The sequence below is a fragment of the Rhamphochromis sp. 'chilingali' genome (assembly GCF_963969265.1).
Source record: "Rhamphochromis sp. 'chilingali' genome assembly, chromosome: 2".
Classification (NCBI taxonomy): Eukaryota; Metazoa; Chordata; class Actinopteri; order Cichliformes; family Cichlidae; genus Rhamphochromis; species Rhamphochromis sp. 'chilingali'.
In genome coordinates, this window is record NC_137930.1 from 49,938,557 (window position 1) to 49,958,801 (window position 20,245).

Consider the following 20,245-nt stretch of genomic DNA (forward strand, 5'->3'; position numbering starts at 1 on the left):
AAATGTGAAAAGCCTGAATCACATCTGTATGTTGATCCAAACACAATGAGCATGACTGCAACTTTGATAAGGGTTTGATAAAAAGTTTGATAAACTTTGCAGCTCCTGTGCTGTGGCTACAGATGACTGCATGACAGCAAGTTCTAGTAGGTTGTGTTACACCCCAGCCCAGGGGAAACTGGTGTGCAACACAAGGAAAATCTTAAAAAAAAAAAAAAGAAGAAAAAAAAAAAAGGAAAATGTCCCCACACTCCTTGCTCTCAAGGAAGAAAAACCAAAAACTGCCACAGATTTACAATATCCAGTCAGTTTATTAAGTCCCAAAAGGTAACAGGCATCAGGGTGAGCGTGGCCAAAACAATAAACAAAACTCTCTAGATATGAAATGCAACTGGCTTACCTACACTGAAAAACCCCAAAAGTAAATACAGGTCTCTTACCTGCCTTCCTAACCAAAAACAGGAGAAAACTTTCCAAAAGAAAATGGCTTCTCACCCCTACAGCTACCGAGTAAAAGTATTTACAACTATTTAACAACTATTTACAACAAAACTACTTACAACACAGATTCATACGCAGCCACATGCACAGTTTGTTGGGAACAGGAAGTAAGCGGGGGGGCATGCCAGTTCAGAAGGATCCTCATTTATAGACGGCCTCTCCCAGTCCTCCACCAATGGTCAGCCTCCACCTGGAACTCACATAACATCAACAACACAGGACACAAACTATGCCACCCTCGGGGGCCCGTTCTTCGTACGTCGCTCACTACATCCAAGATCAAATGACACATCCAAGACCAAACCATCGCGCTAACCGTGAGCTCGCTAATCCGGTTCCCCGAACACACCTGTTGTTGACGATTAGTACAGCTGGACGCAGTAATGTGACATCACTGGGTGTCGTAAAAGGGGCTACGCATCGATAGTAGAAACATTGATCGGCAACCCGCTGATTGGTCGGCGAAAATGTCAAAGGGGCGCGCTCGGTATTTTCCGGCAGCAGAGCAAGAACTCTTGATTGAGGGATTTCAGGAGTTTCAGAGTTTAATTAAAACGCAAGGGAACACTGCAAAGGCTGCAAAAGCAAGGAGAGAGGGCTGGCAGAAAGTTGCTGACAAATCAAACTCGTAAGTAATTTAATAATAACAATAATAATGGAGTGGGTTTATATAGCGCTTTTCAAGGCACCCAAAGCGCATGACAATACCACTATTCAGTCACTTTATTATTTATTTATAGATTTATTATATTACACTATATTATCCAATATTATATTACATTATATTATATTGTTATATTATATCCCCTTTCACATTAGAGCCACAACAGGACCCACTAGAACATGGGAACAAGTAAAAGTGAAATATAAGAATATTCTACAGAATGGTAATATTTATCACTTATATTGCTTTTCGTCTCTTGGAAAGAGACCCTGAAATAATCTGTTTGTTTGTTCATAACAGCAACCAAGAAAAGGGCAGAGCAAAAAAAAGACAGGTGGTGGTCCTGCACCCCCTCGTCAACAAGTTGGTTAAGTAAATAATACCCTCACGGGAATATCGATATCTCTCTATGAGCACACTGTCGCGCTGAGCTAAAGGATCCTGTCTATCCCGCAATATACGCTGAATTCTGAGGACTCTCCTTATCAATCTTGCACCTTCTGCAATGGGTGGCTCGCGTATACGGACAGGACATGGCTGCGACAGGCTTCCCAAATCCACCTTCGCTTTTATAGCCGTGGTCTCTCATCTTGATTACACGAAGTAATTTACAATTGCTACTCTGAAATATGAATTACATTTGTAATAATCACATACATGTAATAGGATGTTAATAGTACATTTCCCTTTTTTAGGAAATGACCTGTATGTATCTGTGTGGAATCAATGAAAGAATCAAATACTGCATTATCTTTAGTTACATTGATAATATTTATTTATGGTAAAACAGTGGTGGAATATCGCTGTTGCTTTCGTATAAATGAAGCGGACATACCTGCGTGGCCGCGATCTAATCCTGTTTACATAAAGTAAACCTGCTCCCGAGCAGGTTTACGCTTACGGCTCTGTTGCTATGACAGCAAGTCCCGGATGAGCTTCGGGGAACCGAACGATCGAAGATCACGCGAAATCGTCAACAATCTAATCCAGCTAACTTACTTAGCGAGGTACGAAGAACAGGCCCCTGGTGTGGCAGACAAAAACACAGTGCAAAACATCCATAACACTGAATCATATCAGTTGTGAACTTTTTCTCCCTCACCTTCATTGGCTGTGCAAGTCCATCTCCTTAACCACAAACACTATTTTCAAATGTTTGAATATATCACTCAGAAAGTAGACATTGACTGTGGAGCTGTATTTGTTTTTTGGGGTTTTTTTGCCTGCTGTTGAGCAGGAACATTGTGATCTCCTCTATAAGATCATAAAAACACTGAAGAGTGCAGCCTTTATATGGACTGTTGTGTAATGTGGAGTAAAGCGAGACTGAAGTCCCCCTGACTGCCTCTTGCCATCACAGCTGAGGGAAAAAAGACTTGAAAATCAATCTTATGTTTTAAAAATGTATTGAAAATGGTCAGAATGATAAAACACAGCTTATCCCTATCTGCTAGTAAGGATTAGGTATATGTCTGATAAATATGTTAGCAGAGAGATCTGAATAGTGAAAATGTCTATTCAGTCTATTTTAGTTTTCCTGTGTAGACATGATCCACCATTGACTTTTTAATTCATGTCTGAGTCTGAGAAGATAAGAACTGTGTTGCCAACCTGTCATTCTACTTTTGGGCAAGAAAAATAGTGTTAAATGTTGTAAAGGCTAAACACAGAATTATGAATTGTGTTTTCTTTTGCTCTCTGTTGCGTCGTACCCTGTACATGCTGTGTGTTTGTCATGTTCTAGTGTTTTAGTGTTCCAGCTCCTCTGTTCAGAGTTTTTGTTCAGTTTTTTTTTCTGAGTTTTATTTTGATCTCCCTGTTTGAGTCCTGGGCCCTATTTCAGGAAGCCGGTTTAGTGCAAACTCTGAGTAAGTATACCCTGAGTTAACGAAAACTCTGGGTTTTCAGTTTCACAAAGTGAGTTTAGATTAATCCTGAGTGAGTTACTATGACGACACACTCCGTGAAGCTTTACTTCAACTAACCCTGACGTTCTCCGCCTCTGTGTCGGAAACCTGACTGTAGGAAGTGTCAGACATGGCATGCCCCTTCCTTGAAGAGCCAGTAGATGTTGAAGCCCAAATTCTCCGCAGAGCTCTCCGCCGGGAGAGAGTGATTAGAGCGCATTTTATCATTTCCTGATGATTTCCTGTGTGAACCTTACTGTTTTTCAGCACAATCTATAATTTATTTGAAGAACATCCTCAGGCCCAATATTGCTCATGTGACACATTGCGGACATTCTCTCAGTTCTGTACATATTATTTGTATTGCACTTTGGTTTTCTGCAAACGGGAGCTTTCTGTATAATATTGGTGACGCTGAGCACGTTTCCAAGGCTACCATCTGTCGGACAGTCAGGAATGGTACAGTTGCACTGAAACGTCTCCTGCACTCTTCTGTGGTGTTCCCCGGTCATAGACCCACAAGATTTATCAAAGAGGGATTCCACAAAATTGCAGGTATCAGGATGAACAAAACTCAATTCATGATGTGGTGACACTTGTGAACTACTACTTAAATTTTACATTTATTTTCAGGGTTCCCAGGCGTAATTGGCTGTACAGATGGCACTCACATTCCAATCATTGCTCCTTCAGGAAATGAAGGAGACTATGTGAACAGGAAGTCTTTCCACAGCATTAATGTACAGGTACATAGTTCCCTGTAGCATTTCAAGCTAACAAATTATTTCATTATAGTAATGGATGCTAATTTGTGTTCTCTGCACTGTGAAGATCATATGTGATGCTGCCAACATTATCACAAATGTGGAAGCCAACTGCTCAGCCTCTGTGAGTGGTGGTGGAGGACCCCCCACCTGTTTTTCGGGCCTCCGCTTTTTTTCTAGTGGCTATAACGGGTCACATTTGAGCATACAGAGTAAGCAGATATGTACTTGTAATGTGCTCAGATAATTTCAATAAGTGCTTACAGAAAGAAAATTAATGTAGCCTCTAACTGCAATTGATTTACATGGGACAAACAGACCAAGCAATATGGCTCGTAATACAATTACACCTTACCTGTTTGGACTATATTTTTATATTTCATTTTTACTTGCTGCCAGGAACGTTTGGGGCCTGTTGGGTTGCATCTGCGCTCACATCACATCACAAAATAAAATGTATAAAATAAAATATAATAAAATAACGTGTTAAATGGGTGGAAATCCCTAGATCAATGTTTAAATTAACACTCACGCATTGACTCTGTCAGCTATGGTTTGCCATGCATGCTCCCTTTCTTTTGCAGCTGAGGCTGTGTTACTTTTTTTCCGCAAAATTTGCATGTTATCGGCATATGCTGCCATCAGAATTTCGGCCTAAAGCGCTGTAAAATACATTGACCGCGCCTTCTTTCCCTCCGTCTCCATGGTGACTCGCTTAATCTGTGCTCCACTAATCAGGGCTTTATGTATCCTCGTGCGCGCGCTTAACTTGGGGTTAAAGCAACTCCGCGTTGATTGAACTAATTGTTATCAGCCTTTCTGAAACCGAATATTCCGAGTTGGACAGTTCGGGGTTACTCAACCCTGAGTATCATTTTTAACTCTGAGTTTTCTAAACCGGCTTCCTGAAATAGGGCCCTGTTCTATGTGATGGCATCACATAGACACAAAAAACACAAAAACTGGGTTTTCAAAAATCTCCAACCAGTTTTCAGCGATTTGAAATGCTGTTTACGTGTGGACGAAAAATGTCATATAGGCTTTTAGAAGTCAACAAGTGCAAAAAAATAACTTAAAAGCCTCTGGAATTAAATAAAGGTACAGCAACAAGTTTAATATTCAGAAACCTAAAGTTTGTATCAGCAGCAGAATGGACCTAAAATAAATGTTTGTTTCAGTTCTATGAAGTTTTGAGTATTTTGGATTAGTAGTACTGCTGTGTTTGTTGTATCATATTGCTGTAATTGTTTATATGCTTTATATATTCTGAGGTAAGTTGATATATAGTGTTACTATGCTATCAGAAACACTTATCACAGCTCGTACATTTTCTTTTTACACATACATGTGATACATTAACACACACACACACACACATACATATATATATATATATATATATATATATATATATATATATATATATATATGGATAGCGTAGTGGTTAGACTACACAGGATGGAACACAGGATCGCAAGTTCAATTGCCTGGGGCGTCTGTATTCAGTAAGGGTCCTAAGGCTAGACCACCTATGCTAAGCAAGCCTACCGCAGACATGAGCGAGACAGATAAATATGAAGGCATGCCGGCTCGGACGTCGCCCGGATCAACAAGGTCCGCGTCGGGTGTTGAGGAACCAGGGCACCCTGACGAAAAGTGGGCTACTGGAACAAGAGGGCATCGGTGGGCAAGAGACGAAAACAGGGCGTTGTTGGAATGCTACTACGCAAGTAACCCCGGCGGAAGGGGCTACATGAATAGGATGAGGGACCTATAGATTCTTCGATACCCAACATCCACAATGACGGCGAAACAACCAGTAGCTCAGTGTTCCAACATTCGAAAGAAGGGACTGCTCTCACAGCTAGGGATTGACGAGGTACAACACAAATGCTACGGCAAGGAGGAGTCAGGAAGCCAGGTCAGGGGGGAGAGATCATCACCCCCACCCGAGATTGGGTACATAGCCCCAAGTGCGATAGGAGAAGGATCGTTGAGTGCGAGAGGAACTGACCTGAAAAATAGGATCATGGCCAAGCTTGAAACCTGGATCCCCCGTAGCCGGTTACCAAGATTACGTGAAGTACCCTCAGAAGGTCTGCTAGATGATGTTAATGCAGCACTACGGACAACACCTACAACCACGATTACCGACACTAACAAGCTGATCTACAATACGGCAGCAGTGATCAGTGAGATGCTTGGCTACAAGTTGAACAGCCACAAGGGGCAGTACCCTCCATGGAGAAGGAGGCTAGAGGGCAAGATCAAAGTAGCACGGAGGGAGGTTAGCCAACTAACGGAGTTGCAGAAAGGTGTGACAAAGAAGGTGCATAAGAAATACAGCAAGCTGTCCATACCTGAGGCCTTGGAAACTGCCAAGCAAAGACTCACAGCCTTGGCCAGCTGCTTGAGGAGGTACACCAGAGAGATAGAAGGCAGGAGAATAAACCAGCTGTTCTCCACAGAACCAGCAAAGGTGTACTCTCAGTGGCAAGAATAATGAACAATAATAATAATAAAAGAACAGCACCACCAAGGCTGGAGACGGAGCAATACTGGAAGAGCATATGGGAGAAGGACGCAACCCATAACGGCAATGCTCAGTGGCTAGTGGATCTGAGGGCAGACCACAGCGACCTCCCTGAACAGGGTCCAGTAACCATCACAGTGGCAGATATCCAAGAAAGGGTCTCCAGTATGAAGAGTTGGACAGCACCAGGGCCCGACATGGTTTACGCCTACTGGCTAAAGAAGCTGACTGCACTCCACGAGCATCTGGCAGCACAAATGAACCAGCTGCTAGTCAACGAGAGACACCCGGAATGGCTAACCGAAGGTCGGACGGTCCTGATCCCCAAGGACCCCAAGAAGGGACCGGTCACCTCCAACTACGGACCTTCGGTTAGCCTACATGGAAGCTCCTGTCAGGCATCATATCAGCTAAGATGAACAGGCACATGGGTCAATACATGAGCGGGACACAGAAAGGAATTGGCAAGAATACCAGAGGCGCAAAACACCAGCTACTGGTAGACAGAACAGTCAGCCGAGACTGCAAGACCAGACTGACCAACTTGTGCACTGCCTGGATTGATTACAAGAAGGCCTATGACTCAATGCCCCAAAGCTGGATACTGGAATGCCTAGAATTGTAGAAGATCAATGGGACCCTAAGAGCCTTCATCAGGAACTCAATGGGGATGTGGCGTACAACACTAGAGGCCAACTCCAAGCCCATAGCACAAGTCACCATCAAGTGCGGGATCTACCAAGGAGATGCTCTGTCCCCACTGCTGTTCTGCATAGGCCTGAACCCTCTCAGCGAGATCATTAACAAGACTGGCTACGGATACCGACTACGGAACGGAGCAGTTGTCAGCCACCTCCTGTACATGGATGACATCAAGCTGTATGCCAAGAGTGAACGAGACATCGATTCACTGATCCACACTACCAGGCTATACAGCAATGACAATGGAATGTCGTTCGGACTGGAGAAGTGTAGTCGGATGGTAACAAAGAGAGGGAAGGTAGTCAGAACTGGGGGGATTGAACTATCAGAAGGCAACATTGCAGACATAGAGGACAGTTACAAGTACCTGGGGATCCCGCAGGCGAATGGGAACCATGAAGAGGCCGCTAGACAAGCTGCAACCACCAAGTACCTGCAGAGGGTCAGGCAAGTCCTGAGGAGTCAGCTGAATGGTAAGAACAAGATCCGGGCCATCAACATGTACGTCCTGCCCGTGATCAGGTACACTGCTGGGGTAATAGGCTGGCCAAAGGAGGAGATAGAGGCCACTGACATAAAGACAAGGAAGCTCCTTACCATGCATGGAGGGTTTCACCCCAAGTCCAGCACCCTGAGGCTGTACGCTAAGCGGAAGGAAGGGGGCCGGGGACTGGTGAGTGTCAGCACCACAGTCCAGGATGAGACAACGAACATCCAAGAATACATTGCGAAGATGGCCCCAACTGACCGAGTGCTCATACCTCAGGCAGCAGAAACCCAAGAAAGAGGAGGGAGACGAGGAACCATCATAGAAGGACAGGCCCCTGCACGGTATGTACCACCGGCAGATAGAGGAGGTGGCTGATATCCAGAAATCCTACCAGTGGCTGGACAAAGCTGGACTGAAAGACAGCACAGAGGCACTAATCATGGCAGCACAAGAACAAGCTCTGAGTACAAGATCCATAGAGGTTGGGGTCTATCACACCAGGCAAGACCCCAGGTGCAGGCTGTGTAAAGATGCCCCAGAGACAATCCAGCACATAACAGCAGGGTGCAAGATGCTAGCAGGCAAGGCATACATGGAGCACCATAACCAAGTGGCCGGCATAGTGTACAGGAACATCTGTGCCGAGTATAACCTGGAAGTCCCGAGGTCAAAATGGGAGATGCCCCCAAGGGTGGTGGAGGATGACCGAGCTAAGATCCTGTGGGACTTCCAGATACAGACGGAGAAAATGGTGGTGGCTAACCAACCGGACATAGTGGTGGTAGACAAACAGAAGAAGACGGCCGTAGTGATCGATGTAGCGGTTCCGAATGACAGCAATATCAGGAAGAAGGAACACGAGAAGCTGGAGAAATACCAAGGGCTCAGAGACGAGCTCGAGAGGATGTGGAGGGTGAAGGTAACGGTGGTCCCCGTGGTAATCGGAGCACTAGGTGCGGTGACTCCCAAGCTAGGCGAGTGGCTCCAGCAGATCCCGGGAATAACATCGGAGATCTCTGACGAGAAGAGCGCAGTCCTGGGAACAGCTAAGATACTGCGCAGGACCCTCAAGCTCCCAGGCCTCTGGTAGAGGACCCAAGCTAGAAGGATAAACCGCCCGCAGGGGCGTGCTGGGTGTTTTTTCTTTTTTTTTTTATACACACACACACACACACACACACACACACACACACACACACACACACACACACACACACACACACATATATATATATATATATATATATATATATATATCCCACATATCCTGTGGGGCTAAGATCCTGTGGGACTTCCAGATACAGACGGACAAAATGGTGGTGGTAGACAAACAGAAGAAGACGGCCGTAGTGATCGATGTAGCGGTTCCGAATGACAGCAATATCAGGAAGAAGGAACACGAGAAGCTGGAGAAATACCAAGGGCTCAGAGAAGAGCTCGAGAGGATGTGGAGGGTGAAGGTAACGGTGGTCCCCGTGGTAATCGGAGCACTAGGTGCGGTGACTCCCAAGCTAGGCGAGTGGCTCCAGCAGATCCCGGGAATAACATCGGAGCTCTCTGTCCAGAAGAGCGCAGTCCTGGGAACAGCTAAGATACTGCGCAGGACCCTCAAGCTCCCAGGCCTCTGGTAGAGGACCCGAGCTTGAAGGATAAACCGCCCGCAGGGGCGTGCTGGGTGTTTTTTTTGTTTGTTTTTTTTATATATATGCACACATACACATATTTATATATGTGTATATACACCTATATACATATTGAATTATATTTAATGCAATTATGTAATCATCCAAACTGTAGCCTCACTTGAAAGTGAGCAAGTTCACTTCAATTAATTTTATTACATTTACTTGGGGATTTTCATAGCTCAGCATCAAACATCAAAATCCACTGGGGCAGTTCCAGCACTACACATTGACACACGTAAATCAACAACCTTTGTTTTCTTGAAACTAGGTGCCTGCGGGTCCCTTTCTAGTCTAAACAACAGTGTTTCAGTAACTTTCTACTAGAAGATGGTCCCCTGTTATCTACTTTCGCCCAGGCAAGCGTGAACGAGCGTCTACAGCATTCTACCCCCCAAGGACGCGTAGTCTAATGCCTTTATTTTCAGGGCTGTGTCCACTTAATACTACACTATATCAGTGTTCCCTCTAAGCTGCGTGCGTGCGCAATTGCGCACGCTGGCACGGTCTCTGCGCACAGAAAATCTGTGTTGCGCACAAAAAAAAAATCTAACCTGAATTGAAATTAAAACTAATACTTTAACAATTCTGTTTTGCAGTGTTAGTCTCGACTCTACTCCTCCCCTTTTGCGAGTGTGGACGCTTCATCTCTTTGCTCCTTAAATGCTTTTCTTCTTTTATTGATTTTTATGCTGATTTTTTTCCCTTTTTTCCGTATGAGCTTACCTGCGATAGCTTCTGGACACTTATAGATCATTAGGACTAAAGTGTTCTTAACAGAAACAGCAACATTTTTATAGTTACCTTATCCTCAGCGCTCCGTGTGTCTGTGGCCTAGACACAGCTGAAGCCTGATTACAGCATCTGGTGCTAACCGCTAGGCTAACTAGCAACAAGATGCCTTCCCTCTCCACAGATGACTACCACAGCCTCCTGCAGAAGATTGCAGTACTGGAGACAAAAATTCATCACTTAGAAGTAAACGTGGAGGTAAATGGACTGTGTGGAAATGAAACAACCTTGCCTTTGATTCAAAACAATGGCGATGAGCAAGCTAGTACACAGCTAAGGAGCACAGATAACATGACCAAGAAAGTAGACTCTGTGCATTATTATAAATCCTCAAGTGATAATCCCCCCTTGGACTGTCTTGGTGCAAAACCAAGACATGAATCATGTCTCCTGGAAGGGGGAGGACGTATCACGGGCAGAGCACAGCGATCTGAAATCTCTGAAACCGACTGGCCTTCACTTCCTACGAGACAGAGAAGCTCTTCTACCCCTGTATACGAGAGGAAACAGGACTGGACAACCGTGAATAGGAAGGTTAACAACAAACCTCCAAAACAACTGAATGTGAAACTGCACAACAGATTTGCTCCACTATCAAAGGACCCTGGATCTATATCGGACAACCATCCATCTAAAAGCAGCGAAGTAAGGTCTGAAAATCTGTTGAAAAGTAAAAGACCACAGGGAAAGCTAAAGGCTAGGCCTGAAACTCTGATTGTGGGTGACTCTGCCGTAAAGGATGTACAAAGGATGTGCGGTAAGAACACTAAAGTCCTCTGCTTTCCTAACGATGTGGTCAACAACCTGAAGGAGAGAATTCTTCAAATTGCAAATGAATATCCAACTATGACAAACATTGTTCTGCATACAGGGTCAAACGATGTGTCCAAACAACAGTCGGAGGTTCTGAAACGGGACTTTACTGGATTACTAAATACTGTAAACTCTCTGAATGCAGCTGTATTCATCAGTGGACCTGTACCGCCGGTCAGAGGAGGAGACGAGAGATTCAGCAGGTTGTTTACACTGAATAAATGGCTTATATCAGCATGTACTGACCACTCTGTGCATTTTATCAACAACTTTAATATTTTTTGGGAACGCAGGCATCTGTTTAAAGCAAATGGATTTAATTTTAACAAGTCAGGGGTGAAACTGTTCACCTCCAACTTGTTTTATTCCATACGTCATCCATCTGTGCTTGGTGCCAAGGCTGAGATAAACGAGGAGTTATCTCATAAAGAGGAACAAACAGTACTCCAAGAACAGACAAAGCCCAGCAGAAACCTTGAGGAGGAGCTCCATTTGCCCCCACCTGGGAAGAGCCTCAGAAAGGAGAGACATCTAAGGCAAGAAGAGGGGTCCCTATTTGCCTCCAACTCTCTCAACAACACCAACGACCAGGACCAGGACCAGGGACCACGATCTTCCCCAGTCCCCCAAACCCCTGACAGGCCATCACCCTCCTCCCCCTCCCTTTCTCCCCCTTCCCCACACCTGAAATTCACTGAGGAGATGATGGAGCGGGTCAATGCTAGGCTCAGATCTACCCCCCGGCCCAATCCCTTTTTGTCCCCCATAAACCCCCCACCAGAGCCGCCAAAGGTTCGCCATCGAGCCCCACCCTCAACAGAGCAATCGAAGTCACATTGCCCAGCCTCGCCCCCCTTAGTTCCTCCTTACCACCTTCATGCTCTGTCTCCGCAGTCTGATGTGTGATGTGTGAAGGGTCCGGGCTGTGAGGATTATGGCAGTGGTGACTTTTCCCAGGAGAAGCTGGGACCCTGTCTGTGATCTGTGTTGATTTTGACTGTGTAATTATTGTTGGGGATTTTAACATCCATGTGGACAACCCTCAGGACAAAGGGACTAAAGACCTGAGTAACACTCTGGGCAACTTTGGGCTGACTCAGCATGTAACAGAGGCCACACATAATAGAGGACACACTCTTGACCTACTGATCTCCAAGGGCCTGAGCATTTCAAAGGTTACTGTGTCTGATGTGGGCGTGTCTGATCATTACTGTGTTTTCTTTGAAAGTAAAATCTCAGCCCACATAAATATATCAACAACAGTGATCACAAAACGGTGTATAACTGAACACAGTAGTGCAATTTTTAACCAGGTCTTCCCATTAACACCTGACCTGTCCAGAGGGTCAGTCAATGAGCTCGTCAATAGCTTCAATGCTAACATGTTAAATGTAATGGACACTATTGCTCCCATTAAGGTGAAGGTTATCTCTGGAAGGAAAAAGTCTCCATGGAGAAACTCCATGCTGGTGAAAAATGAAAAAAGAGAGTGTAGGAAAGCTGAGCGCAGATGGAGAAAAACAAACCTCCAGGTTCACTATGACATCTATAAAGAGAAACTTCACAATTATAATTTACAACTGAGGAGGGCAAGGAGGTCCTACTTCTCTGACATCATCACTAAAAACAGCCATAATGCTCGGGTCTTATTTTCTACAGTTGACAGGCTAACAAACCCTCCTGTGTCAGTGGCAGCTGAACTTCATTCGACCATGGCCTGCAATGACTTTGCCAAATTCTTCACAGAAAAAATCCAAAAAATTAGACAAGCAATTGGTACATCAACAGCAGATCCAGGATATGCACTGTGTCCACCAAAAAACTGTTTAAACACCATGAAACAGTTTCACCCGATTAACAGCAAAGACCTGGAGGACATCTTAGGTCAACTGAACTCCTCCTCCTGCTGTTTAGATGTCCTGCCAACAAGTTTTTTCAAAAAGGTCTCAAAGACTTTAGAGTCAGACCTGTTACAGATCGTCAACTTTTCTTTATTATCAGGTGTGTTTCCAGAATCACTAAAAACTGCTGTAATAAAACCTATACTGAAAAAGGACAATCTTGACAAGACACAAATGAACAACTACAGGCCGATCTCAAATCTCCCATTTTTAAGTAAGATCATTGAAAAAGCAGTTTCTCAACAGCTCAGTTAGTTCTTAAAACAGAGTAACTGCTACGATGCCTTCCAGTCAGGTTTTAGACAGAACCAACGCACTGAAACCGCTCTGACCAAAGTGTTTAATGACATATGTCTGAATACAGACAGTGGAAAAATGTCAGTCCTAGTTTTACTGGATCTCAGTGCAGCATTTGATACAGTTGACCACAACATATTACTCAAACGCCTGGAGAACTGGACAGGTCTTTCAGGAACTGTACTAAACTGGTTCAAGACATACTTAGAAAACAGGAAATACTTTTTATCAATAGGTAACTTCACATCTGAGCAGACAAGTATCACATGTGGAGTTCCCCAAGGTTCCATCTTGGGACCCCTTCTGTTTAACATTTACATGCTCCCACTGGCACAGTTTATAAAGAACAACAAAATAAACTATCATAGCTATGCAGATGACACACAAATATATATCACAATGTCACCAGGAGACCAAGGCCCTGTACAGGCTCTTGGTAAATGCATTGAGGAAATTAATGACTGGTTGTGCCACAATTTTCTCCAGCTAAACAAAAACAAAACTGAGGTAATAGTCTTTGGCGCCAAAGAAAAACGATTACAGGTCACCAGAGAACTTCAATCTATACATCTAAAAACCACAAACCAGGCGAGAAATTTGGGTGTAGTGATGGATGCAGACCTAAACTTAGAAAAACACATTAAGACAATAACAAAGTCAGCTTACTATCACCTCAAGAATATTTCAAGGATAAAATATCTGATGTCTCAACAGGACCTGGAAAAACTAGTCCATGCATTCATCTTTAGTAGGCTTGATTACTGTAACAGCATCTTTACAGGTCTACCTAAAAAATCAGTCAGACAACTACAGCTCATTCAGAACTCTGCTGCTCGAGTCCTCACTAAGACCAAAAAAGTGGACCACATCAGTCCAGCTCTGAGGTCTTTACACTGGCTGCCTGTCCGTCAGAGGATAGACTTTAAAGTTCTAATGCTGGTCTATAAAGCTCTGAATGGATTAGGACCAAAATACATCAGTGACCTCCTGACCGAGTATGAACCTTCCAGATCCCTCAGGTCATCTGGATCCGGTCTTTTATCAGTTCCCAGAGTCAGAACCAGACACGGAGAAGCTGCATTCAGCTTTTATGCTCCTTATATCTGGAACAAACTCCCAGAAAGCCTCAGATCAGCTGAAACACTCAGTTTATTTAAATCCAGGTTGAAGACTCACCTATTCTCAGCTGCATTTGAATAAAGCACCAAATCCACACTTTTAAGCTTAAATTTCAAAACTTACATTAACTACTGATTTTATCTACTGTTCTGATTTTATCTGTTTTGATTTTATATACTGTTTTGTTTGTTTGTTTGTTTGTTAAGTGGGTTTAGAGCTCTGGGTAGCCCCCCAGCTGGGTCTAGACTGGGTCTAGAGAGTATTTTAAATTCAGGGAATTTAAAATAGAAAGTAGCTCGTCCACAGAAGGACTGGTAGCTCCCCTTACGATAGGGGTTCAGATCGCGCGAACAGGTGTGAATGAATGTGTGTGTTTAGTTAGTTTGTTTTAATCAATTTTAAATCATGCTTTTTATTTGTTTTTATTTCTAATGTCTCTGTAAAGCACTTTGAATCACCTTGTTGTTGAATTGTGCTATACAAATAAATTTGCCTTGCCTTGCCTTGCCTAGTCAGTAAGTGACTGGCTGCTCCCGTGTGGGATTAGAACGATGTCACCTTACCCATAGTCCAGCCAATAATGCGATTCACATTCGTATATATGCAGCTAATCAACGTCGTTGACAGGCTATAAAGTCGTCCTTATGTGCCGACATCGGTGTTTTAGCTAGCAAAGCGGCGTGGCTGATGTGGAGTGAAGCCAAGTTAATGAAAACGTATACAACCATTGGAGATGTGAGCAGGACAGACGGAACAATTGACGAGAAAAAGTGTGGACTTTATACCAGTTTTTAAATAGTGTTGATAGGCCACGTAAAACCAGAGTTATGATAAAAAATATATGCAATGTTTGGTGTTCTTCCTGAATATTATTGTTGTTTGTATTTACTGCGGAAAAAACGGTAAAAACGCTCGAAAGCACTCTATGCCTGTGAGCAAAACCAAAACCAACCCACCCTTTCCTACTGGTCAAAAAGTGTACCATGTCGACCAATCAAAAAATGATATGGCAACGTGGCATTTAGTTGTTTAGGAAGGGGGGAAGTTTTAGGAGTGACGGCGGTGGTGAGATTTTCGACGTTTAGCGCAAATCTTGTGTAGTGTAGTCAATAGTATTATCTTGTTAATAATTTCACCTCCTCACTACGTACGACTCTGGATAGTGTAGCTCCTGTGAAAACTAAGGCCTCAAATCAGAAGTACCTGACTCCGTGGTATAATTCTCAAACACGTACCCTAAAGCAGATGACTCGTAATCTGGAGAGGAAATGGTGTGTCACAAATCTAGAGGATCATCATTTAGCCTGGAGAAATAGTTTGCTGCTTTATAAGAAAGCCCTCCGCAAAGCCAGAACATCTTACTATTCATCACTGATTGAAGAAAATAAGAACAACCCTAGGTTTTTCTTCAGCACTGTAGCCAGGCTGACAAAAAGTCAGAGCTCTTTTGAGCCAACCATCCCTTTAACGTTAACTAGTAATGACTTCATGAACTTCTTCACAAATAAAATTTTTATCATTAGAGGAAAAATTACCAATAATCATCCCACAGATGTAATATTATCTACAGCTACTCTTAGTACCATTGATGTTAAGTTAGACTCTTTTTCTCCAATTGATCTTTCTGAGTTAACTTCAATAATTACTTCCTCCAAACCATCAACGTGTCTTTTAGACCCCATTCCTACAAAATTGCTCAAAGAAGTCCTGCCATTAATTAATTCTTCGATCTTAAATATGATCAACCTATCTCTAATAATTGGCTATGTACCACAGGCCTTCAAGCTGGCTGTAGTTAAACCTTTACTCAAAAAGCCATCTCTAGACCCAGCAATCTTAGCTAATTATAGGCCAATCTCCAACCTTCCTTTCATATCAAAAATCCTTGAAAGAGGGATCACGTGACCCGTCGGCAGGAATGCCAGCGTAGTTTTTAGCTCTGCACACATTGTCACTGTTTATCACTATCCTGTCATATAAATTAGTTATCTCGACGCCGATCCCACTATGGACACCTCTTCAACCAGAGACTCACGGAAAAGGGAGATTGCTCAGTCTCCCTTAAAGAAAAAGTTTAAAGATTCCTCCGTCACTAAGGAAGACCTCGACGAGGCTATTGCTAACGGTGTGAAGCTAGCACTTCAGGAACAACAAAAGTCCCTCGATTCAGTGGTTGCCTCGGCAGTCAGGGAAGCTATGGACTCTATCTTGATTCCTGCTCTGCGCGACTTACGCACAGACCTTCAAAAGACCAATGAAGTGGTAAATAATGTTAGCGGGGAAATCGAGAGGGTAGCTGCGATGGCTAAACGCACTCAAGACCGAGTGGACTCAGTGCAAGCCGCCGCGCGTGAGGACAGACGATCGGTTATCGATCTGAAGAAACAACTCGACCTTCTCACGACAAAGCTTACAGATCTGGAGGACAGGGGTCGCAGGAATAACATCAGGCTTGTTGGCTTACCTGAAATGCTGGAGGGCTCGGATACAGTTGGCTACATTAAGGCTAATCTCCCCAAGTGGATTCCGTCGTTGGAGGGGCGCGACATCGAACGAGCGCATCGGGTGTACGACGGCCGCGATACTAATACCAAGAAGCCTCGCACCCTAATCTTCAGATTATTACGGTGGCAGGACAGATCGGCAATTCTCAAAGGGGCACGCAAAGCATATCCAGTGAAGCATGCCACCAACACCACTCTTCTTTTCTTCCCTGACTTCAGTCCGACTACAACAGCAAAGAGGAAGAGTTTCTCTCCTGTCATGAAGAAGGCTACGGCTATGGGCCTGGAACCATTTCTCATTTACCCCGCCGTGATGAAGATAGAGCACGGTGGTAAGAAGATGGCATTCGAATCCCCTCAACTGGCAGAAGATTTCATTAACTCCCTGCCGCGAAAGCTGAATCCTGCAACGCCGCAGTGTGTTGATGGGGCCCCCGCTTTTCCTCCCGATCTAAACAGCGCGGCCAACGACGCTGGCAATCAGCATGCAGGAGAAGGCAACTTAGTGGACATGAATGACTGAACGCCGGTTAGTTGACCTGTTTTAGTTGCAGCAGGCCTCAACTAGGTTGACGGCAGGATCACTTTCATGGGTTAAGGTTGGTTACATTTAATTTAGCGACTTGCTTCGCCCCTACCGGGGGTACTTTTTTTTTATTTATTTATTTTATTGTATTTTATCTTATCTTATTTTGTGTATGTATGCATGTGTATGTATGTATATGTGTATGTGTGCATGTATGTATATATTTATATATATGTATTTTTTTTTTTTTTTTTTTTTTTTTAATTATTTATTTTACTTTTCTTTGAGCTTATCATGGTCACATATTTGCTGGCTGTTGTTACTGTACGTATATAAGATACATTTGTATTATTTTATTTTGTTTTTGTTGCAAATATTCATATTTTATATTCTTTTTTTTTTTTTTTTTTTTTTTTTTTTTTCTTCTCGCTAAATAAGATAATTTCACTCAGTCGGGAGGGTGTGGGATATACTTACCCACTTAATTTCCGTTGACTATGTGTGCACGTCTGACCCTCAAGTTTTTTGTGTGGGAGTGGAAGGACCGGTTACGAATCAATCAGAAGTTTGTGTTTTAGCAGACCTATGGAGGGAGCTCTGTGCGGTCTGCACCAGTTTTTGTATATAGTTTTTTCCTCCCCTGTCCCCTCCCTTGCAGACATATCTCTATGCAAAGTTATAATTCCAGTGGCATTAGTGAAACATTGCAGTACCTGGCAGGGGTATGGTGGCCTTGTATTTTACTACACACTGACGTTCCTCTCTTGCTATCTTCACATTGGGACCATTCTTGGACACTTGCCGTACCGATGCTACCATTGATTATTCTGTCACTTAACGTTAATGGTCTTAACTCCGCTATTAAGCGGACACGTGTCCTTGAGTACCTATACCGTAAAAACGCTGACATTGCTTTAATCCAAGAAACACATCTGAAACAAGGTGATGTGGCACGTTTTCAAAACAAACACTACAAACTACTAGCTTCGTCCTCTGCCCCAAATAAAACCAAGGGTGTCTGTATCTTGCTGAAGAGAAAATTCGACCTTACTACCAGGTATAGCACGAGTGATGAAAACGGCCGGCTGGCACTTGTAAGTGGCAGTATCTTAAACCATAAACTGGTATTCGTATCTGTATACTGTCCAAATGAGCCAGACAGGGACTTTTTTACTTATATTGCCAATACACTATTAGAATACAATGATTATTCCATAGTGTTGGGTGGAGACTTCAATGCTGTCGTCAACCCCGTTTTAGATAAATCTCATCCAGATGCAGTAGCTAATCTCTCATCTTCTCTGTTGAATACACTTATAAAAGATCTTAATCTCATCGACCTTTGGCGGATGCAGAATTTCGACATTAGGGATTATACATTCTTTTCTAATAGACATAAGACATTCTCTAGGATAGACTACGTTTTTGTTAGTCCTTCCTTAGTTTCAGGTGATACATCTATTTCTATTCAGCCAATCTTGATATCGGATCATTCAGCTTTGTTATGCTCTGTCGATCTGCCCAATTTAAAGAATAGGGCCCCCAGGTGGCGCTTTAATACGTCCCTATTAACAAACTCTACCTTTCTCAGCCTGCTTAAGCTCCAGCTGAAGGATTTTTTGGATATCAACGCTAATGAGGATATCGACCCACAAGTCTTATGGGAGACTACAAAATGTTTCATTCGTGGCTTTTCCATCTCATTCTCCTCCATGTTGGCAAAAACAAAACGTGCTCAGGTGTCCAATCTAGAAAATCAGGTGGAATCTTTACAGAATCTGCAAAGACTAAGCCGGTCAGACGATCAGTCTACACTCCTAGCTTCACTAAAAGAAGAATATGATGCAATAACCTTGTCCAAAGCAGAGTTCATCTTGCATAGAACTAGACAGAAGTACTATTTTGAATCAGAGCGTCCTAGTCATTTGTTGGCACTTATGCTTAAAGAATGTGAAACAAGGGCACATATTCCAGCTATAACAGCTGCAAACGGTAAAATTACGACAAATCCCCAGTCCATTAACACCACTTTCTCGTCATTTTTTGTAAATCTGTATAAATCAGATATCTATTTTAAGGATACTATCTGTAATAGCTTTCTCGAGAATCTGGATCTACCTCGTATTCCACAAGCAGATCAGGATGAGCTAGAGGCCCCATTAACTCTAGATGAGCTGCATAGAGCGCTGAAAGACCTTAACAAAGGTAAATCACCTGGACTGGATGGCCTTCCGCCAGAACTATTTCTAGAACTTTGGGATACAATAGGCTCGCTCATGCTCGGCTCATTTAATTTTGCAATCCGGAACGGGTCTTTCCATAGAGACCAGAAAACAGCACTTATTACCCTTCTCTTAAAAAAGGGAAAGGACCCTCTTGAGTGCTCTAGTTTCAGGCCGATATCTCTGCTCACAACTGATCTTAAAGTATTTGCAAAAGCTCTCGCATTGCGCCTGGAAAGAGTTATCCATGTTTTGGTCAATGCAGACCAGACAGGATTTATCCGAGGGCGGCTTGCATCTGATAACATAAGACGACTGTTGCACATCATAGATGCCGCTAACAGCTATCAAAATCCATGTGCAGTATTTTCACTTGATGCAGAAAAAGCCTTTGATAGGCTAGAGTGGGACTATATGTGGATGGTATTAAAACACTTTGGGTTTAAGCAGAAATTTGTTGCTATGATTCAAACACTATATCGCTCACCTCTTGCTAGTGTCTTAACAGGGGACCTGGTCTCTCCCCCTTTCACGCTGCAGCGTGGAACGAGGCAGGGTTGCCCTCTCTCTCCTCTCCTGTTCTGCCTCTCTCTAGAGCCCTTAGCACAAGCCATTAGACAGTCCACGATTTCTCCCATAAGAATTGGTGGTCATAATCATATCATATCTCTATATGCGGATGATATTATTCTGTTTTTGGACAACTATGAGACGTCCATCCATCCATTGATTAAAAACTTTGACCATTTCAGCTCTCTATCTGGCTACAAAATAAACTGGTCGAAATCTGCTTTGATGCCTTTGAACGATAAAGCTACGAAAGTTTCC

At 43.4% G+C, this 20,245-nt stretch overlaps 1 protein-coding gene across 1 annotated transcript; it reads left to right on the top strand.

Moving 5' to 3' along the window:
- The first annotated feature begins 9,891 nt into the window (after window positions 1-9,891).
- On the top strand, window positions 9,892-14,548 carry LOC308391827 (uncharacterized protein). The gene is made up of 2 exons (XM_080874583.1): window positions 9,892-10,792; window positions 10,907-14,548. Exons 1-2 carry the CDS (start codon window positions 10,141-10,143, stop codon window positions 11,752-11,754), a joined length of 1,500 nt encoding a protein of 499 aa, XP_080730709.1. The 5' UTR covers window positions 9,892-10,140; the 3' UTR covers window positions 11,755-14,548.
- Window positions 14,549-20,245: the final 5,697 nt, after the last annotated feature.